At 40.9% G+C, this 22,895-nt stretch overlaps 1 protein-coding gene across 2 annotated transcripts in view; it reads left to right on the top strand.

Moving 5' to 3' along the window:
* Positions 1-22,895, top strand: part of TBC1D4 (TBC1 domain family member 4) — a 117,488-nt gene that overhangs the window by 48,618 nt on the left and 45,975 nt on the right. For both annotated transcript variants that reach the window (XM_075088567.1, XM_075088558.1), the window contains exon 2: positions 21,535-22,137. In XM_075088567.1, the coding sequence (XP_074944668.1) occupies positions 21,535-22,137 (603 nt within the window). The remainder of the gene's footprint in view (positions 1-21,534; positions 22,138-22,895) is intronic.

Raw genomic sequence — 22,895 nt, 5'->3', positions numbered from 1 at the left:
TCTGAGCCTTATTGAGTTGGACTGAAGAACCATAGTTAGGCAAATAACTTCCTTCCTCACAGATGAAGCTTTTTTTAAGTTCCTCAAGAGCCTGTTATTAAACAGGAGCTGTGGAGAATTTATTTCGGCTTTGCAAAAGTGTTGGAGAAAGGCTTTGCCTTGGCTTTTTGCGAGATGAGATGAGCAGGCTTTCTTGGTATTCTGCTCTGTATTTATGAGGCTGTTCCATTAAGCAGTAGCATATATAAATGGGCTGATATCCTGTCTGTTGTTCATCAGTCACCCCAGATCATATTGCGCTCTTCATGCTACTTCTGTGCTATGTAATATAAAGTGACATTGCTAGGGACTGAAGTACCTGGAATCTCTTTTTTGAGGTATAAAGGAACAGAACTTGACGCCTGAGACTAAACTTGGTATAAATTGAGTCTGACTTCAGAAAATTAGAGCTGTTAATTTTTTTATGCTACAGCAATTCTCACCAGATTTTTGATAGTGCTTGCCAGTGCTTTTAAGTGTTTCCAGGCAGAATTCACTGTAAGTCACTTGTATATCTGGTCTCTCCAAGTTTACCCTCAAGTTGCATGGTTGCAATATTTTCAATTGCTGCTGTTGCTAAAATTTAAGGGGGTGGCATCTTCCAAACCATATTGGATTCCTTGAATGTGTAGGAAAATTATGATAGTATGAATGACTTCAGAAAGACCAACAGAGATACTAAATGGATACTGTTGGCTCTCCCTGTGTCAGCTATTGTAGGTTGGATAGAACCGGGCTGGTTTGGGAAATGCCAGCATGCAGCTCAATGTATGAATGACAGAGGTGAAATGGAGGGAAAGCTTTATCTTCTGTCATATTCCTCTTGAGAAAGATGAGCTTTGGTTCAAGTTTTGTGAAGAGAGTTTCCCCTCTTCCTCTCTGGAGGAAGAGAGGGGAAAAATGTGCAGATTTAACTTATTCATTATAGGCTACAAGACACAATAAAGGTCTAATAAAGACTTGACTTTTTTTCTTTTGAATAAGAGGTGGAAGGGGAGACGTTTTTAAACTTAGACTATAAAAAACTCCAAAATGCTTGCACTCCACTTGTCTGTCACATTATAGCACTTTTTTGTTTAAATGGTAAACTAGTAGGAGAGTCCAGCATTTGAGCAGACCCATTTCTGTTTGCTCTTCCCCTCCACTGCTAGTAAACAGAATGAAAAGCATTTCCTCTCTAGCTTCCTAGTCAAACATGTAGGACAGAAGGACCCAAAAGAAGTAATGTTTCCAAGGAACAAATGGGCTACTTCAGCTGTCTTGGGTTAGGTAAGAAAAAGTAATGGACTTAAAAGCAGAAAGCAAACACCTTTCCCCCCACCACCCCCCACCCCAAAAAAACCCAAAAAACCCACAACAAAACAACAGACCCTTTTGATCTTATAGCTAAGCTGCTGGTTGTTTAAACATTGATACAGAAGAAGCTTTAACACAAGTGATACTAATTTCTTTTTTTTCTTTTTCTATTGCATAGCCTTTGCAATTACTCTATAGAAACCTCACTGCATACATCAGATCAGATGGACCTATGTAGGCGTTTAAAACTCTGATCTTGCAGGTGGATTTGAGAGGAAGACCTGCTGACCAGAAATGGTTGATCAGTCTGTCTGGGCTCTTCTGCACATGGCCTTGAAAGGAGAGAGCTTAAAGCCTGCATCTTTACAATAATGGCGAAACACTGCTCGGACAGGGAAGAGTTCACTGCCAGGAAGAACAGAATTTTCTGTTTTTCATCTTGTTCTTGAGTGTCTCAGAAAAGCAAGTTTTTATTTTGCCCCCAAGCAGTTAGGCTCTAACGAACTCAATATTGTAACCTTAACCTTTTACTGGCAAAGTTACTTGAGAGACCCGCCAAAGAAATGAAATTGCACACATAATATAATGAGCACTGTAGTAAAAAAATTCTTTTTTTTTTTGTCCTTCAGAGTAAAATGAAGAGTACTTCAGTAATTTCTGCTTTTAAAATTAAAAGCACTTGCAGAGGGTCCTCACTGAACCCTGAAAATATAACAAAACAATCAGAACGAGGATGGGCATTGTAGCCTCTCAGCCCCACCTCTGTTCCATTGCCAAGCGTTCTGGAGACCACTGTGCATGTTGCAAGGTTTATTTGCCGCACCTTTGCGTGCGGGTGTTTCTTGGCCCCTTCACTGATGACTTCAGGACCTCATTTAAAAAAAGTCTTGCTGTCTCCTTTCTGGTCTAAATGGGAAGCTCTTAGCTAAGACACTCAGCTGAATGTGGCAGTTGGTGTGAAAATATAAAAGCTAAGATGCAAAAATCTCAAGTTAGAATAAAAATAAAGCAGTGGTGTGCACCTTGAGGCCTGGAGCGGAGTTGCTCTAAGCAGCAGGCACGGAGGCGGCATTAGTGGTTGCCAAGTGTTAATTTTCTGCATTCCAGTTTGGAGTCTGCCCCTTGGTGTGTCTGTCAGCTGGCCACCAGTAGCAAGGGCACACGCTAGGACCTGTATTGGCTTTTCGGTTCAGCAACTGTTACTGCATTGGCCATCCATGCCATGCTGTGTAGCAGTCTGAAAAATCCAGGTGTAAAAACAGTCTGTGTTTGAAGTGGAGGGAAGTTTATTTAGCAGCATGCGGATAGGAATGAAAATTCTAAGTGTCTGTTTTTCAACCATCTGTGCTGGGTTAGCCTTGGCCAGCAGCCAGACACCCACCCAGATGCTCACTCACACCCCCAGCCCAACCAGATATAGGCGGAAATAGGCTGGAGAAGCTTGTGGACTGAGGCAAAGATGGGGAGATTGTTTTGCTCATGATGGTAATTGGTAAGCAGACTCGACTTAAGGGAAAAGCAGTTCTGTTTATTGCTGATTAAAATAGGTTTGGATGTTGAGAAAGAAAGACAAAATCAAAAATATTTTCTCCCCCTGCCACCCCTTTCTTTCCTAGTCTTCACTCCTTTGCTCTTGACTCTTCTACCTTCTCCCCTGACCCTGCGTGGTGCAGGGGGATGGGGAAATGGGGGCTGTGGTCAGTCTATAATGGCTCCTCTCTGCTGCTCCTTCCTCCTTATGCTGTTCCCCTGCTCCAGTATGGGTCCCCCACTGGCTGCAGTTCCCATCAGGAAAGCCTGATCCAGCCTGGTCTCCTCTAGGGGCTGCAGGGGAATCTCTGCTCCACCATGGAGCACCTCCCCTTCTCACCTTGGTGTTTGCAGGGCTGTTTCTCACACTTCCTCCCTCACTCTCTGTGTGGCATTCTTTTCCTCTTTCTTAAGCACATTTTCCCTGAGGCACCACCACCTTGGCCGAGGGGCTCAGCCGTGCCCTGCGGTGGGTGGGTTGGAGCCGGCCGGACCCATCTGTGTCCGGCACGGGGCAGCCCTGGCCGCTCCTCACAGAGGCTGCCCCTGCTACCAACACCTTGCCACCTGCACCCAACAGACCATCCAATTTTTAATTAGCTGACAGGGGCTGGCAGGCTCCTAAACCTCACTGTGGCTTTTTGGAGAAGGAAGAGTAGTTGGAAGTATCTACTTCAAAAAGTAAACTTGAGGTCATAATTATTTCGATGCGTCCTTTTTCCCTGTGGGCCGGATGCAGGGTTTCTTTCAGCCCTATAGACTAATTTTGTAGGTCCTCTGATAACTCTAGCACTAGGTTGCAACAGCAGAAAGTATGAAGGTTGAGGAAATTTAACTCTTCAGGGGAAAACATGAAGGGTTTGCATTCATTCTGCAATTTTCATTCAGAAAAGGGTGAAAAAAAGGAACATAACCCCAGGCAAACCTCAACCGAGCATTGGATTTCTCATGTCTTCTCAGGCTGTCTCTGCCATGGTCATGTCTGTTTTGTCCTCCCTTGTCATCTTAAGTTGTCAAAGTGAATGCAGTACTCAAGCACAGTATGTAATTTGATTAATTTTGTATTAATACACTGTGCACGTAGCATCTGTCCAAAAGCATTTGGCTCCTCAGCTAGCACTCTTTCAGACTTTTGGGTGTGCGAAGGCTTTACTGAGCAGCTGCTGATTAATTCTAAGCTGAGTACAGCAACCTGAAATCGGCTGCTCATGTTGTGCTTGTAATGGGGCTCAGGACACGTGTTCATGTCCTGGTGGAAAAGTAAGGCTGCCTTAGCACAGGGTACTTTATCACAAAAGCACAGTGCGTGTTTTACTAGATAGTGCAGGGTGGCGTTCAGATAAGTGGTGAAATAATATAAATACAGCTTTGTTCTTAACGTGATAAAGGGACCTGTTGTGCTATAAAGAGCAGCTCCGTCCCCTATTCAGTCTGTTAGATATTTTTAAGTTACCTAGGGACTTAAGAGCTCTGAAACTCCGTTTTATCCAGCCTATGAGCAGCTGCTGCTGGGTAGACTCTCATAGCCATGGTTCGTAGTCTGTATTCAAGGAAAACCTGCTCACAAAGCCTGTGAAAACACTGTGTGAAGCTGGGCTGGCAAAACTTGATGATTGTTGTAAACAAGTGTGTGGAAGTATGTTCTTACCTTTTGTGGGTATGAGCATCCAACCAAGCCTTGTAGGAACATAACGATGTTCGCAATCATGTTTGTATGCAACTTTAATGGTAAATAATTAGGAGTAAACATTTTTGATGTGATATCTTGAGAAAATACTGGGGAAGTGGTGGTGGGGAAGCTCTTCAGCACCTCAACTTTTAGGTGTGTCTCTTTGTTCCCAGCTGCATGTAGGAACCCTTCTAAGGACCAGCTGCTTGGGGGGGGTCACCTTCTAGTAGGAGTTTCATCTGACCTCTTGTCACTGCTTGCGTAATTCTTGTAAATTTGAGGCTTTCTAATCATGCTGCATAAAGTTATGGGGTTAAGAAACACTTACGCTGTTTTGTCCGCTGCAATTTTGATAGATGCCTGTGAGTTCTGGGGTTGACAGCAAGTGTGAGTGCGCTTTTAGCAGCTGGAGTTGCTTGGTCTTTCATCTCTTCCCCAAACTAATTTCATGCCTTAAAATATCAGGCCTTGCTCTGAAGGCAAAACTGTGCTTGATTTGAGAGGACTAGTACTGTATTGGTGATTACATCCTTTTCCTGGTTATGCAATATTACTGAGCAGTTCGCTGCATGAACCTCATTCCCAGGATGTTCCTTCCGAGACCTGCAGAATCCAAAGCACTGTATTATTCCACATTTTAACATCATAAGTGATCTGTAAAAATTTAACTAGTGCATACTCTGTTCTTACCAGAATATCAGCTCTCAAGATTTGACAGCTCCTATAGCTGCAGGGGTGTTCCCCCCCTCCCTTGAAAAGCACGGTAAATAAAAACCCTGAAAGAACAAAACTTAGAAGAACATTAATAAAAAGCAGGGAGTTATTGCTTCCTCCGTCAAGTATCTGCTTTTGTTGTCCACAGCCATTTTCCATGCAAAGAATCTTGTAAGTTCTGAAGCTGATGCATCATAACTCTAAAGCAAATAAAGGTGCTCTTTTTAAATCCTTCTATAGTACATAAACGTTCTTCCAACTATTTGTATGGCTTTTTTGCAGGATGAAACTGTAGGGTATTCCATAAACAGAGTAAAATTATACAATTTTTTTTCCTAGAAGAACAAGTGACAGCTTTTTTACGGTAAATTTCTCAACTATGAAGTAAGACATACTTTAAATTATGAATCCCAATTTCTGAGTGGCAAGTGTGCGTCCCTGGGGTTTTATTGAGGTGTGGCTGTGGAGCCTGCACATCGTGAACAGTTCTTAACTGCTTGGGAATCCATGCCAAAGAATCAGTGTAGCTATATACTTGTTTACCTTGTTTATTTCTGGTAAAATACTTATTACAGACTACATATATTACAGCAGCATGACCTCAATCTGATCCTAATTTCTTGCTTATATTCATAGGTACAGAAAAAAAAGGAATAAAATACTAACACTGCCAATTGTTCTTCTACAGTGTCTGAATCTTACAGTATTCAGATATTTGCCATTAGAAATAAGCCTTGTATGTCTTAAATCCTATATTTCACCCTCACGTCACTTAAGAACACTCGGTATAATACCAGGATGTTATTACATGACGCATATCTGTTATTACCTAATGTGTCTCTTTGAAGTGTTACTTTAAAATTAGCCTCCTACTTACCTATTTAACTGCTTAAACCAGTGAGTGATATCCAGCTTTGATGCTTTGGATATTATTTTTTTTTAAAACTTGAAAGACTATCATTCCTTGGTTGTACCTAAAAATTTCAGACCTGTCAATCCAGCAACATATAGAGGGCTTTATTCTGCATCCCCATAATTAACTGAATTTGTAGGTAACAGGTTTTGGTTTGTTTTGTTTTTTTTTTTCTTCCTTCGGTTAGCTCATATTTCAGTACATCCTTAACATGGATTGATTTCTAATGGGTGCTCCAAGTGCTTTCCTCTTGTGCTCGTAATACAAAAAGAGGGCATAAGTTTTAAATCAGCTGTTTGGTAGCATGTTTTACTGTATGTATACAAAAATGCTATTAATCCTTACAATTTCCTCGCAGCAACTCTTTGTGTCCTTCTAGGATCCCTATCCGCTATGGTCAGCATCAGAGCAGGCTTCATCAAAATAAATTAGGCTAACAATCATTGTGAAGCTGCTACTAATGGAAAATAATACAGTTTCTCAAATGTTACATGCTTTTGAGCAATTCCAATTTGTTTAATTCCAAGACTGGTGTTTGTATGTGATGCATCTTTGAAGCAGTCAGGCTGAAGAAGGATCGTAATAGGCATAAGGACCTTGGGCTAAAATGAATCCTGTCAGACTTCCTTGCTGCTTGGGGAGAGGAAGCACGTTGAAAAAATAAGATCACAGATCAAAATCATAACAATGGAAATCTCTGCACAGTGTGAAAGACAGGTTAGCTGTCTTAGGTAGTAGAGTCAGTAGAAGCTCCTTTTACATCACCTTGTAGACTGTTCAGAAGTGGAGTAGTTTTAGTATGGTATTAAGTTGAACATCCAAGTCTGAGCTAGTCATTCCCAGTGTTCCCATGAAGGGAAATAGGAGGTAAAAATCTCTTTACAGGATGTAGCTTCAAGCTCTGAGAGTAGCCTCAGCTAGGCAGGTTGCAACGCTGCAGAAAACTGCTTCCATGTGCCACTTGGAAATAATTTACATAGTAAGTACTGGATTTGGGAGCAAACATGTCAGTTCTTATGTTTTTCTACTACTTTCACTTATAATTTTGTCATTGTTTGCTGCAGTGCATCATAACCCTCTTATAGTGGTGTCCCCGCCTTAAAAAAAACCAACCAAACAAAAGAGATTTCTACTTGGGTCAAGTTGGCTTCTGTTCATCTAAAAATATGGATTTGTTAATATATTCATTTTTACTCACTTCTATTGATGTAAATCCATATGAATTAAAGACCATCTTGGTCTATGAGTTTACTGGGGCTTCTCAAATGAATTGTGTGGTTTTCTGGTTTTGCTGCTAGCTGACTATCCATATTAATTTCTGAACTTCTATAGTTCTAATAAAACTTCTCTTGATAAACTATGAATCTGTTACACCTGCTTCATTGTATCCTAACTCTGTTTTGAAGTTACCTAATTTATGCAAGATGTTAAGTTTTTCTGGGAGGAAAAACACAAAAATGTGCCAACTTGTATCCTATGCTAGCTTCAGCTCCCTGAGAGCTCATGATCAAATAGATAAGACAGCACCTGGGACTATGCCAAATGCTTTAAAAACTCTGTAGAGAATAATAAATCTAGCTAGTTTTGTATACTTCTGCCATGTTTGGGATAACCCTTGAAGTTGAAGTTTCTGTTGTTCTTCCCTGAAGTGTGACAGTGTTACCATACAGAAATGTATGGAATTGTTTTGGAAGGCCTTGTGGGTGTTACAGCTGAAATTGGAAGGCATGACTGAGAGTGCAGCCACACAAAAGACTGGGGCTTGATAAGTAAGACCTGTCTTGTCTTCCTAGATACGATGCTGGGAAGCACAGAATAGGTATATAATGAAGTGTGCTCTCTGTTATGATACAACTGATGTGTTTCCTTGCTGGCTTTGCAAAACAAGTTTCAGCCTTGACTTCAGTGAGAACAGGTCATCCAGACATGACCAAGAGTAAACTCCTAATGTAGATAATTCCCAGATAGGCTAAGCTCCCTCAAGGGGAGGGAGAGTTGATGGGCTGGAAGAATGAAGTTCAGTCCTCAGGGGAGCTTATTTTCTGATTTCCTTTAATAATTACATGTTCCTTGGTAACTCTCATCAGCAAACTGACATTCAGTTGCAGAAGGAAATATTTCATAATCTGGGCTATCATAAGTAAAAAATACCTTCAGCTGTAGAATGATGAATTTATGGATAAATTGAGTTTTAAGTTTTATCAGCCCAGATAAAGCTGTTGTCTTTTATGAAAGAAAGACTCACATGCTTATTTCTGAAACTTTAAGTTACTTGAAGCTATCTCTTGCTTTGATTGCAGCTGAGCATGACAAGTAGTATCTTGGCTGAAATGATTTAAGAAACTCCTGTGGTAATCTGAAGTGAATGGGATTTACATTATCCTTCAAAATAGCTTATTTAAATGTCATGAGAACACTGTTATGTCCGCGGCAAAGCCACACTTCCCTTGCAATCCCTCCCCACATCAGTCCAGAAATGGGAGTTTAGTTTCCAGGCCAGACAGGAGCCATGTGACAAGGATTGTCGTGTTATATTTAAGCATACTTTTGTCAAGCCCTAGACGCTGGGGCTGTGCTGCCCTTCTTCTCTACATTCAGGGAACGTACCTTAATATATAGGTACCCAAGCAAGATGTGCTAATAGTACTAGTAAGATGAAGATGCTGTGACAGAAGGTGAAGCAGTGTGGGCTTTGGTGTACTTTAATAGTGAACGTAAATTATAGAAATCCTGGGTATATTTGCGATGATATTGCTAAGACATGATGAAGGATATGCGACTCTTCCCGTGAATGTTGTTAGCCACATTAGCTCTAGGCAGTTAATGCAACCTACCTGTCCTGCTTACCTGTGTAGACTCGAGCCAACTCCAAAAGGTGGTTCCCTAAATCTTATTGTTTATGCTGTCAAGCTGTGCAACTGCTGGCTCAGAAATATCTATCACATATCAGACACACTAAATTGAGAAAGTTTAGCAGTACTGAAACAAGTAGTACCTACAATTAGTAGCAATTAGTGAAGCACTGCAAAAGTTACTTTACCTGAGGTGTATGAAAATGTTACCTAAAAACCAAACCCCTCATGTACCTTTAGAAACGACTCCATCCCATCCGTCTTGGTTCTCTGTATTCATCACCTACTGTGTTTTCTTCCTCACACAGTAACTGAGTGCTTTTATGCTCGCTTTTTCCCTACAGTTTTACAGAACCCAGATTCATAACCAAGAAAACCCACTCTCTTACAAGCTTTTTGGGAATATATGCAAATGGTCTCATGGGTCTTTACCAAACGTATTGCGTATATCACTGTTGGCGCAAGAGCCTTGCCTCATGAAGCTGTTCCTCTGAAATAACCTTACTGTCTCTTTACTTCATTGACTCATTTCTCTCAAAGCTTTCTGGGAAAGCGTTTCTTTTTCTGTTGCCCCTGGGTCTTGTGGGTTGTTGTTTTTTTATTAATAGTAACTGCGTAGCTCTTTTGAATTTCTCTGCGTGAAAAAGTAAAACAACCATGCACTTAATTACTTTCCGCTATTAAATCTGAAATACCCATTCAACTGTGTCTGTACAGATTTACTTTTGAACACTGTAACTATCTAACTGTATTTAATTCTTTTCACAGCTAACATAAGCAGCTGATGAAATCTAAATATTTTTAACCGTTAGTGATTGACAAGATTAGACTATTGTGACTCTGAGCAAGAGTAGCGCTTGGTGTTTCGTGGTGTGCTAGACCTGCCTTCAGGCATGGTATTCATTATTCCTCTGTCTCCGTCAGGCAAAGTGGTGATTCAAGACTTCAGCTGGAGGAAGTCTAGTTAGGTGGAAGCTCCCTGCTCTGCCCGGCACCTGGCTTCGAAGCAGCTGGAAATTCAGCATCTGGATCAACATGGCTTTGAAATCCTCTTTCGCTGTGTTTACGCTACAGTTGTTTGCTGGTTGTTATCTGGGAAAAGTTAATTGTACTACTGGTTGCTTAGTCATTTGATACTGTAGCAAGATAATGCTGTTACTTTTGTGAAGTGTGATATTACTGGACAAGCTGGAACTTGTGCAGCTGTGTAATTCCATAGTACTAGAAAACTAATGAATGCTGCTTGGCAGGGGTGGAGAAGCTGTTGAAAGGCTATTAGGTTGCAATTAATTTTTTTTTTTCTACTCAGTGCACACAGTCTGATGAACCATGAGCATTTGTCTTTCACAGTTTCTTACTGGATGTCCGTTTGAGAAAAGGAGTCTTGAAACCTGTAATAACTTTTTTAGTGTCTCTGCCGCAGTGTCACCTGCTGCTTGACACTGTTCTTGCTGTACACCTTTCTGTAAGCAGAGCCTTTTTAAAAGAAAGTTTGTAGTCTGAAATTTCTTTTGCACTCTTTGCACGTGAGATAGTGGGGCTCATTGAAAGAGCTTTAAACTAGATTTGAAGGGGGAAAGGGATAAAACCAGGCTTGCTAGAGATAAGTCTGGGGGTGGCACACCAGTGTTTGAGGGGATCCTGTGCTAGCCCTTGTGTGCCCTTCAGAAGTCCAAGGTAGCAGTTCTGCTGACCCCCCTCCTTACTTCTCCAAGTGTCGAAAACTCCATAATTTCATGATCGCTATGCCCAAAATGATGCACTTGGTTCACAACAACCCCATGCAACACTACAGGCTTGGGGAAGAGTGGCTGTGAAGCTGCCCAGCAGAGAAGGACCTGGCGGTGTTGGTTGATAGACAGCTGAATATGAGCTGGCAGTGTGCCCAGGTGGCCAAGAAGGCCAAGAGCATCCTGGCTTGTATCAGGAATAGTGTGGCCAGCAGGAGCAGGGAAGCGATCGTCCCCCTCTACTTGGCACTGGTGAGGCCGTACCTTGAATATTGTGTTTGGTTTTGGGCCCCTCAGTACAAGAAAGACATTGAGTTGCTAGAGTGTGTCCAGAGAAAGGCAACGAAGCGGGTGAAGGGTTTGGAGAGCAGGTCTTCTGAGGAGCAGCTGAGGGAGCTGGGGTTGTTTAGTCTGGAGAAGAGGAGGCTGAGGGGAGACAGGACAAGAAGAAACAGCCTCAAGTTGCATCAGGGGAGTTTTAGATTGGATATTAGGAAAAATTTCTTCACCAAAAGGGTTGTCAATCATTGGAACAGGCTGCCCACGGAAGTGGTTGGGTCGCTGTCCTTGGAGGTGTGTAAAAGACGTGTAGATGTGGTGCTTAGGAACATGGTTTAGTGGTGGACTTGGCAGTGTTGCGTTAACAGTTGGACTTGATGATCTTAGAGGTTCTCTCCAACCTAAATGATTATGTTTCTATGATTCTCAATACTGCAGTCAAGAGTTTCTGGGAAAACATCAAATAGGAAAGGACCTAACTCCTTGGTTTCATGTCATTGAGGAACATCTAGTGTTATTAAGGGGATTAGAAGTTATTGCAGTCCCTGACTTTTTCTGGGCCAAATATATAGACACCTGCTTGATCTCTTAGACTGAATAGTCTATAATTTTTCCCATCTCCCAGAGCAAGTGTTGAATTACTAACCACTTGCCATCTTCTCCTTCAGTGGTAGAAAAGAAGGTGGTTATTGTAGCAAATAATTTATAAAGGTGGTGGCATCCATGGAAATCAGATGCAGGTGGTCTTCAACCAAATCTGGGCTGATATTCACTTCAGGATTCGCCATGATCTGCCATGCAGGAGTCCTGAAACCTTGATCTCTTGAGTAGGGAAAAACAGACTTTCCAAGGTGTGTTCGTTTCATAATGAATCAACATGTTAATCTTTTTAAATCAAAATCTTGAGAGCTTCTGTCTGAAACTACTGAATTAAAAAAAAAACCTATCCCACTTTCCTAAAAGTGCATGGAACACTTACTTCCGTCTTAGCACTTGCACTTTAAATCTGCTAAAATGAGGTTCACTATCTTCTGATCTATATTTGAGAAGTGGATAGTGACCATAAATGGGCAAAATACTTCAGTGAGCTATCCAACTGTAACTTTTTTTTCCCAAAAGGAAATGAATGCAGAGAATGTACTAATTGTTTGGGACTGTCCACGTGACAGCCTTATCTTCTCAGGCAAGCCCTTTTAAAAATAGCGTGTGTGTTAAATATGATAGAGTTCTTAAAAACAGTATCTTCTTTAATAAACCTCTTACTAGAAAATGAAGTGCCAAATTAAGCTAAAAATGCAGAGTTTTCAGGAGAATGTTCCTGGCTAATATCTGAATTTGTGCTTTTATAGTTTGGAAAAACTTGGGTTAAAGCAGTTGGAAAGTTTAAGGTGAACTGATGTTACAAGCAAGCTGTACTTTGCTAAATCTTTCACTGGGAATTATGTCCCGAAGTTGGGAACAAACTTGAGAGTACTCGCATATGCTCAAAGTGTGTAACTGGTAAGGGACTTGAGACTCACTATTCTACATACTCAAAGAACATAAGGATTGTCATGAGAGCTCTGTACTGGCTCTACTGTGGGTTGCAAAGTATTCAAGCAGAGTGAGCATGAGCTGTATTTGAAAGGTGGAAAAGCATCAGTCTGACTGGCCTAAACATAGGAAAGAAATACTGAATGCCAGAACCTTCCTTACTTAAAGCAACATTCCTGTTGGGCTATGCTGTCACTGCCATCATTGAAGTTCTTTGATATACCACTGTAGAGTGCTGGCATGCCAGTATGAAAAAAGGCATCTGTTGTCTGATCAGGCACCCAAACAATCTTGTAACTCTTACACATTCTTTCCTGTTAAGTAACTTGATCCACCATCTATCATTATACTGGTTATTTAAATTTGGATACTCGGCAAAGCAGCATCTTGTGTGCGTGTGTAGCACACAGAACGTGTTAGGTGATCCATAAGTTTCCAGTAGCGAATGGGGTAATGTGGTGGATTCTCTAAGATTAAGCTGTGCAACTGTGGTAGACTCTTTTTCTGCTTGTTGGCTGTATCAAAATTAAACAGCACAAGATATTCCTGGGTCAATCTCAAGTAAGAATTATTCTGAGAACTGAATTTTATTTTATTTTATTTTGCCTATCTAAAAATATCTCTCTCTTTAGGCTGAGTTAGTGGTAGTCTTCAGCTTTGCCTTCAGCAGCAGTATGTGATCTCCCCAGTATATGGCGTGGGGTTTAATGTCACAGTAATGTAAGTGCATTGCTCTGTAACAGTTCTTTAGAAAAAAACCTAATTGGGTCCTGACCAGTCACCTGGAAAAAAATATAGGCCAGGCAAATAGGAAGAAGACTCTGTCTCCTGAAAGCAAAACTTTACTGTATGCAGTTCTTTACGGGTTTTTGTCTTGTTCCTCATGTGTTTTCTGTTGCTATAACCTTTGGCTACACTCATGAACCTGTAGAGAACAGCAGAAATGTGCAAGCCCTATCTGCCACGGGTGACAGTCAGCTGGAAGCTCCAAAAGCTGCTTGCACTGGGTCTTTCTTCGCCAGCCCCTGTGTTCCAGGTTTCCTGCTACTGGGCTTGTGTTGTGTTAGCCCAGACTTGCAGTACAATGAATCGGAGTTGATGGCAGATGCTTATTACTGCTTGCTGAGAACCAGACTTTGTGTTTTCTAAACTGTATTTTTACAAGTACGCTAAATGCAGGTGGGTTATAGAAATGCTTAGCAATTCAGCTGCTGTTCTTTTCCCTTTGTGATAGCACTCTTCTTGGCTACAAAGCCTCCTCATTTCTGCAAAACTGAAGATGGTCAGTATTCCTTCAGCACTAAGTCAGCCAATGGCAACAAGTTCTTCTGTTCTAGTTTCTAAATATCTCTAGCATAAACAAAGTCAACAAATTGCTTGTGTGACTGCATAAATTGAATCAGTCTGAGCTGGTCTTTTATCTCTTTATGGGAAATATGCATTTTTAATGGTGAAAACTGTTAAGCGGAGCACTGTCACCAGTATGTGAAGCAGCAGACTGCTGTAGATTTAGAAGTACAAAAGGTCTGGATGATCAGTGCTGTACTAACTGGATGACAGTAAAAACATTTATAGCTGTTAAGAGAAAACAGCTTTTTTTTTTTTTCCTTTCTCCCACCCTTCTTTCTGGTTGAGAATAGTTATTGATGTGTGCACTTTGGCTGGCATTTCGATGTGGTTTTGTGTAAGGCAAGAACTTTGCCTCAGTAGTGTCAAATGCCTGATACATGTCAGGGTGTGATACGTGGCTTATTTTGTCTCTGTTCGTGTTTCAGTGCTGTGGCTGGGTTCTCCTATTTTGTGGATATGCAGCTTAACGCTAACAGAAACGAGAGTCATGTCCGATTGCTCCTAATTTTTTCTTACATTGTGCTGTTTTCTAATTGATAGATGTCAAACTCTTTCAGTAATTAGCAAAGCACAGGGTGTTGATTTCTGTTTCTCTTTTTTTCAAGTATACATAGCTAGATAATGAGTGGGACGTTATTCAAGTCCGAGGCGGTGCGGGTGCTTCCAGCCCAAAGTCAGGAAATACTTGGCTTTTGAGCGTAACGGTTGCTGCAGGCGGCTCTGCCTGTGCCGTGATATCACGGACCGAGCCTGAGGAAGTGCTGCGACAGCACTGCCAGCCCTTTGTGACAGAGGCATCTTTCTACGCTCACTTAGCCCAGGTATCTGTTCCTGAGTCCTCGTGTTCGTGACGTTAAAATTCAGGGACGTTTTAGCTTGGACATGCCTGTGCTTCTGAACCGGAGACCAGACCAGAAGGTACTGACCGCTCCTAATGTGCGTGCATGAAGTTCACTCATCTCGCGTCTCTGTGTGGTGGAAGGGATCTGACACTGCACCTCGTGTGGTGATGGAGTGTGAGAGGGGCTGGGCTTCTTCCCTCCTTTGAAAATAATCGCCTTGCTAGAACTGCTGTCATTAAGTAGCCAGATTTGTTAGGCTTGTTAGATTAGTACTTCATAGTCATGCTAAATGTTTATAAGCCTTATGGTATAAAGAGAGGCTTTGCTTTAGTAACACATTCCAGACTGAAATTTTCCATGTGGCAGCTAGAAACGAACTAATAAGAGCCGCAGTTTCTCTGCGTAGTGAAATTCTGTCCAGCTGTGGAAATAATGATATACAACAGATGAGTTTTGTTGTTCTTTGTAATGTCCATAGTGTTAAAAGTTCTAAGTTTAGGTTAAAATTGAAAGCACCACTTGGTAATGACCCAGTAATTACCACGGGATGCATTTCGTTGTTATCCCTCCAGCAAAAAGAGGAGCTCCACCTTTGTTCACTGGAGGCTGTTGTTAATTCAAAGAGAGTATATATATTGTTTTTTAATACTTCAACTTCTGTCACTGCTATTCAAGAAGGCACGTAGTATCACCATGGAAATTCTCTGCCTATTCTAGAGTTGTGACAAACTGTTCTAGTGTTATGCTGCAGCATGCATGATTTAGTAGGCTTGACGGCCTCTCTGTTTTGCAACTTCAAGATATTGGTGATAATATCACTTCATAAGTCAAGTTCTTTTTTGGGATTTTAAGGCAAGGTTGATAAAGTTGGAACTGATTTTAACAAAAACCTAGTTGCATGACATGAGAAGACATGCAAAGAAAGTTTTAATTTTATGTTAATTATTTTTCTGTAGTTCTCTTTGGTTTAATCAAGTCAAATGAAAGAGTTTGCATTAGTTACATCGGTTAAGCTGATATTTCCAGCATGATAATATATGTTTCTGCGTTGAACACAGTGAAGTTTCTTGATGTACAGCAGAATAGTTCTTGGCAGTACTATTCACATGCCCTTTGAACAGCGTACTGCTTGCGCACGAGGAAGGTGTTTGGTCTCCTTTATGTATTGACCCTGTTGTAGGTCTAGTCACAAGGGACAAACTGGATGGAGCCCATGAACTGCAGAGCTGGGATTAGCAGATCTAGGGTATTAATATATCTGTCTCCTAGCCAGGGCGAAGTGCTGCAGCCTTATTCTACACTGGCTGGCCAAATGGATGATGTGCTGCAGTAGCTCATAAGGTGTATAACCTAGGTCAAAGGGCAGGTGGGGCGAAGGGGGTGTAAGGTGCAAATGGAATAGATTGGGGACCATTTGGCTAAAATTGATGTTGTCATTAGTTTTAGCTTGTCAAAACTCTACTATCTGTAGTAAACAGTGTTTGTGGTGGTATAACACCTATCACACTTTACTACTTACATTGTATGTTCAGAACTGAATCTTATTATAGGTGATGTAGAACTCGACCAGTGCCATCTGTTCTGATTTGAGTACGGCTAATTTTGCTTGTTGAATCGCCATGTATTGAATCAGATCTAACTGGTTGAAGAGTCATACAATCTTAAGGTACTCAAATATGAAGAATAACAAATTTAATTTGGATTCCCAAGTGGGTTTTTTTTTTCTCCTTAATTAGACTTACGAGATTGGTCCTGTTTCCGTGGAGTGAAATATTGCCTCTCTAATGTTATGGTGAAGCTCTTCTTACTTGTTTCTTAACTCAATCCTGTATGTTTGTTTTTGGTGGTTTGGTTTTTTTGTTGGATTTTTTCCTCTTAACCAAATTTTGGAGTGTTCCTCGCACTGAGGAGCAGAACTAGTATCACAGGTCTAACCTTGTACTTACGGAGCCCACTGTTCATCCTCATCTTTTTGGCCTCTTGCATTTTTGGGTGTTCTGGTCCACGTCCTGAAGAAGGATCTCTGCTCTTCTGGGTTCTCTTGGCTCTGTTCAGAGATTTAGGAGTTACTATGAGCACTATCTCAGGGGTCTTAAAGTTCATGTGCCACTGTTGTCTCCTGACAGGCATGTGCAGCTCTTGACATGCTGGAGGGGAGGAAAGTTCATCGGAAGCTCTCGTATCCATTTTGTTTGTTATCAATTTATTAATACCTGACAAAGTTCAGTGTGCCTGTAGCTGTTAAAGCATGAGGTCACTGTTGTATTAGAGAAAGTTTTGTGTGATGTTCCAACATATTTGAGTAAACATGTATTTTAGTCCCTTCATCTAGATAATATACCATATGTATCTAGTTCTCCATGAAGCTTGTCAGGATTTTTGTTTGTTTTTCTGACAACTTTTCCGTTTTTTTGCCTGGTGATATGTGTGCTCCTGGGCTTTAGCTCTTAAGGACCTAGCAGCTTTTGTTTTGGGAGCTCATCATCTTCTTCTCTTCACCTTTTACAGTAAGTTATGAATAGAGTTATTACATTCTGTGGTCAGTAAATACAATATACTGGACAATTAACATTTAGAATGTCAGTTTAAGGTGCTTATAATGTTAATTTGTATAGACTTGGACTATGTCTATCTCTAACAAGCTTGTGTTGTCCTGTCACTGTACTGTTTTAAATTTTTGGTTTTCTGGTGACTGCCTTGTCCCACTTCGTGTAATGGTCTGGTCCTCCTCAACGGATTAGGGAAACTTCATGAATAACATATATAGGCATGGCCTGCATTACACTTTTGATTTCTCCTTCTGGTTTGACAACTGCTGTCCCGTCACGGCACCATCTGCTCCTACCTTTCTGCCTGAGAAGCCCTCTGCAACTCCGTTTGGGATGTAATCATCTTCTCCTTCACTGCCCAGCAATATTTGGAAAAATGTGATAGGGCCCTAGACAATGGGACTTGGGAGAGGCAAAGCATGGGAGAATTAACTCTCCTTGCACAGTTCCGTCACTAACACCACTGGGTTTGTTTGGGCTGGAAGTGTGTCTCTTGCCTCTCACCCTGCAAATACACTGTCTGTCCCCCTCTACTCCAGTCTTCTCCTTTGACATAACTATATTCAAGGCTTGATGACAAAAATTCTGAGTATGTTAAATAGATTAATTGCTTAAATATTTTAAGCATTTGTTTTCTTTATATACAAGTGAATGCTGAAAAACTATGTGATAACTCGTTTACCGTTTTTGTTCTGCTGTACTCTATCAGTGTGTGTCGGGAAGATCTGCAATGGCCCGGTGGGTCTCAGGAATAAGAATCCAGTTTCTCCCCGTTGGCTGCTTAATTTCGTGAGACTGCTGCAGGGAGATACTAGAAATTGGAAACACTTTAATAAGTTTTTAATGTTTCAGGAGCCTGTCTTAATATTACTAAACTGGTTTCTAAAAACAGTTAAGCAGTTTCATCCTGTTAATTCAGTATTTTTAAATCACCATTCTGCTTACTATCTCATCTAACCTTGCCCTGCAATTTCAACATTAACAGCTAACAAGCTAATTTCCAAATCCAGAAAAGTTACACAACTTTGATGGCGAAACTTTTGTGACTGGGGCTTCTCGGTATACAGAGGAGCAAAATGTTAAAACACAATGATATATGCCAAAGAAATGTGTGAAAAGCCGTGTTGGGGTGGTTGCTGTGCTTGATAGTTGTGTAACTCTTCCTGTGCCTTGCCTTTCAGGAAAATATAGGTGCAAACTTTTGTTTAGACTCCACATGATCCCAGTTATGGTTTTTGCCCGAAGTCAAAACATTAAATGAAAATATTGTGATCTGATCAGGTATGTCTCAGATGGCAGTGGCTCTTGGTTCTTGATAGTGTAGTATCACTCTGGAAGTGAAGAGGGTCAGGTCTAAAAGTATAAGCTGGCACATCATCAATCATTGGGCACATCGTCATCAGTATACAATTATTTCTCTACACTAAAGACCAATAAAATCCATATGTATGACTAATTGCTGAGCAATATTGGTATCTGTCTTGCATCTTATACTTGCAGCTGTTTTTCACACCTTACTATCTAGGCAGTCCATGAGACAACCAACGAGCATCTGGAAGTGGTTGTGGACCATCTGACAGATATTGCTTATCCATTGTGATATCACTGTATTGTGTTGTTCTCCTCTTCATCTGTATATAAGAAGAGTATTCATAACTATGGAGATTAAATGGGTCTCAATTTTTCACCTTGATCTATCACTTTAATTCTGTGGATAGGAATAAAAATAGGAAAAAAGTGAATACTGATGAGAGCACACTCTAAAAAATAACATAGCTTGTAAAAAAAGGTTACCTAAACAAAGCAGGGAATAAGGATCGTTTGGGCAGTATGAGCCGAAACCTCTGCTCTAATGCTAGGATCCTCCTGTGCTCAAAGGAAAATACTGTAGCAATATATGTGGTAGGTAGAAGCAAAAGCTACACAGGGAGCAAAGGCTGTGAAATAGTAATTGTGGCTCGAATACTAGTGACTGAAGAGTATGCATGATCTGGAAAAGGTGAAAATAAAACCAAGTGATAAATAGCAGGTTGGTAGGTTGTTTTTCTGAATAGCATTGCAATTACTTAAAACTCTGTGTGTTTGCTTGCAGGGGAGATCTTGGGGAGAGGAGGGGATGGATGGGGAATCCTGTTGTGGTAGAGTTGGTTTGGACATTTGCTGTCAAGGGAGGTGCGGGCATAGGATGTGCTAGGAGGCTATTGGGTGTTATTATAAAGACATCAGAATTTCTTCTTTAGTCTTCTATCTCAAAAGAGATGAGCAAGTGGCAGAACCCAGTTATTGGAGTGGAAGTGATGGTACACTTCTTTAAAAATCCAAATTGACGATTAGACAGCTAATACTGTTTACTCTAGTTGATTGCATGTAGAATTTATGCATTTTTAGTAGAATTATCATTTGTCACTGTACTTCAAATAGAAATGTAAGTGAATTGTCCTGGATTGTAAAAAAGGAAATGTTAATTAAAATACAGCTGACTTGTGAATTTTGCTCAAATAGAGAGCTAAGGGATTTAAAGTCGATAACTCCTTTAAGCACAGGCCATAGAGAGAATAAGAGGACTGATCAGTAGAAACAGAGCTGCATCCTGAAATATGAACTGGCGTGTATAAAGTGAGAATTGTCCATGTCCAGCTGAGCTGGCATGGCTGGGAGAAGGCACACCTTGGGTGGTGGTAAAACAGCCTGGTAGTGAGAATGAGTGAAGATTAAATACACTTTATCTGTGTCATATTAAGACTAACTCTTAGCCTTGCTGAAAACAGAGATGATGATGACATCTATAGGGATGAAATCCAAATGGTCAATAGGTCTTAGTGTAGATGAGCTTTATTTTACAATAAATGAACTGGAAGCAGATTTAAGTTGAATGCCCAGTGGTGGAGGAGTGTGTAATGGGAGTTGGGGATTAAGAGAAGGTAATTTTCATCTGAGACTTGCAGGAGTATTGGTATAGGACATTACAGCCTCATTAGCAAGTTTCAACTGGTATCATGTGACTGAAAGAAAGATGCTGTAGGGAGCATGGATTATTTACTAAGGTGTGACTTCAGAGTTATCTCTTTTTTTAATAGAAAAAATACTTTGAAATAAATTTTCAAATAGTATAGATATGGTGGGGAGCTATATGGAATACAAAAGCAGTTGATTTGATTGCATTGGATTAGGTGAGTGTCAAGAACCCAATTCTCTTGCAAGGAAAAATCAGATAGATATCCTCTCTTGATAGCATCATGTTACATGCACTGGGGAAGTTACTGGTGACAATGTTATTTGTTGTACTTCCAGAGAAGATGAGGCTTGGTGGGAAAGATGTTTGGTTAAGCAGAGGTAGGTGCTGTTGCAAGAGCAACTAGATTCACTCTGATCCGTGCCCAGTAGAGTTGGGCAAGTCCTTGATTTCTTTAGTGATGGCAAAATGAAAAAGGAACTTGCGTATTAAATACGCTGATACTGAAGGCAGACGTCCTCCCAAGGTGATTGGGCTAAAATAGAGGAAGAACCAGGTGGTCTTAAAAGGCTGGGTGATACAGGGCTGAAATCAAGAGTTTCTACTGGAGATACGCAGTTTGGCTTACAGGGTACAGTAGGAAGTTGTAGGTAAGAATGATGGAGGAGAAGAGAGATTTGGTGTGCTGCTTAATTGCAGCAGGGAAATGTGACCTTAAAGCAAGCTATGTCATAGGATGGATGGGGTGAGGCTTTTGCAGCAGATTATAAACAAGAACTAATGCAATTGTACATGGTACTTGGATAAAATTTCCATATGCTTGCTGCCTGTATTCCAAAACTGTCAGCTGAAACTGATGGGGATTGCTGGTCTCTTTTTTTCATTCACAGAATTGTTCCATTCTTAGGACAGTTGTGGAAACATCTGGGTCTGAAAAATAAGAACAAAGAAACAGTGATGGCCCTGTGTAAAATACATCAGCAAGAGAGGCTGATGTGGGAAGAAGACTAGAGAAAAGAGATGGCAGTCTCAGTTAAAAACAAAAAAGTGACCATTTGTCAGTAGACCTTTTGGTAATTTAAATAAAACCTTATGTTCTGAAATAGGTGTGGTAAAAAATACCAAATTTAGAATTTTCTATTTTTATATTGTTAGCCAAGAAGCTAGTGGCACTCTACTGAAGAAATAACTTCTGTAAATATTTACATTAACAAATGTTTGGTGTATCACTGTCTATGCTATCTCATTTGTAGCTACTAAACCAACCTTTCAAACTGTCCCTCAGGTTCCTGAGGTCATCAGCAGCATAAGACAAGTCTCCAAAGCTGCACTGAAAGAAGATGCCAAACCAAGTAAGGATAGCGAAGATGCCTTCTATGACTCTCAAAAATTTGAGGTCTTGTATTGTGGAAGGGTGACGGTGGCTCACAAGAAAGCTCCCTCCACACTAATTGATGATTGCATTGAGAAATTCAGCCTTCATGAGCGCCAGCGCCTGAAACTACTAAATGAGCAGCGGAATAATGAGTCAAGTTTGGACTTACCCCTGTGTGAAGAAAATGTGCCAACTTCTCCATCGGATAGCCCATTTGAGGAGCTGGACAGCCCAAATAACACCGCAGGGCATGCTGTGATGTTTACAGTCGGCAGCCAGACCAACTTGGCCAACCTGGCCAGCACTCGTGGTTCCTTTCCAGAGCGAATTTTAGAGGACTCGGGCTTTGACGAGCAGCAAGAGTTTCGCTCCCGGTGCAGCAGCGTCACTGCAGTTATGCAAAGAAGGGTTCATGACACAAACCTGAAAATACAGCCACGCAGAAGACATGCAAGTGCACCCAGTCATGTTCAGCCCTCCGATTCTGAGAAGAACAGGACAATGTTGTTCCAGGTGTGTGCTAGGATGAGCAATTTCATGTTGGTTTTGCACCGTATCTTCCCCTGTGAAGTTTGAAGGTGAAACCAGTTTTACAAGATAAGTAGTACGGATCTGGTATGGTTTCATGATTTGTCATAAATATTTATGTTCATAAATGATTGGAACACAAGTAGCTGAATTTTCTTAAGGAGGTCGCCTCAACTCATGAGGTTAGGTAAATGTTAAGAAAAAAGAATTACTTATGGAGTAATTACTTAAAGGAGCGGAATTTTCTAGGGAAATATTTGACATGCAGTTCTGGTTAGTCTGTATTGATGAGATCTAGGACATAGCTGAAAAAAGTGAGTATTCTTTCAAAAAGAGAATGGATAAAGACTTCCACGTGAACAAATCCTCTTTTTTTTTTTTTTTTTTTGTACGATTAGAAAGCAGCTCACAGTTTCACATGAGGCTTTCACAGCCTTACGTTTGAGCCCGCCCCTCTATGGTAACTTGTACTGGTGTTCAGCTTGTCTTTCTCAGATGAGTACTCAAACATTTTTGCGCTGAAGGCTGCTTCCTTCAGACCTCATGGTTATTTCTTCTCTTGCCTGAAGTGCATTGGTATCTTCAGAGCTTGTACTGAAAAAACAAAAGGACACTTTAAGGAGGTGACCCATAAAAGGAAAGATCTTTGGACCTTAAAGTAACGGGGCTAAATGCCTGGGTTTTGCCTTTCCATTTGCTTTAAAGATAATTCTTGCCTTTCATTCTTTTGAGGAAAAGCTAGC

Source organism: Phalacrocorax aristotelis, chromosome 1, assembly GCF_949628215.1.
Source record: "Phalacrocorax aristotelis chromosome 1, bGulAri2.1, whole genome shotgun sequence".
NCBI classification, from domain to species: domain Eukaryota; kingdom Metazoa; phylum Chordata; class Aves; order Suliformes; family Phalacrocoracidae; genus Phalacrocorax; species Phalacrocorax aristotelis.
Note: the sequence above shows the minus strand (reverse complement) of the source record. Positions and strands in the feature narration are given on the sequence as shown.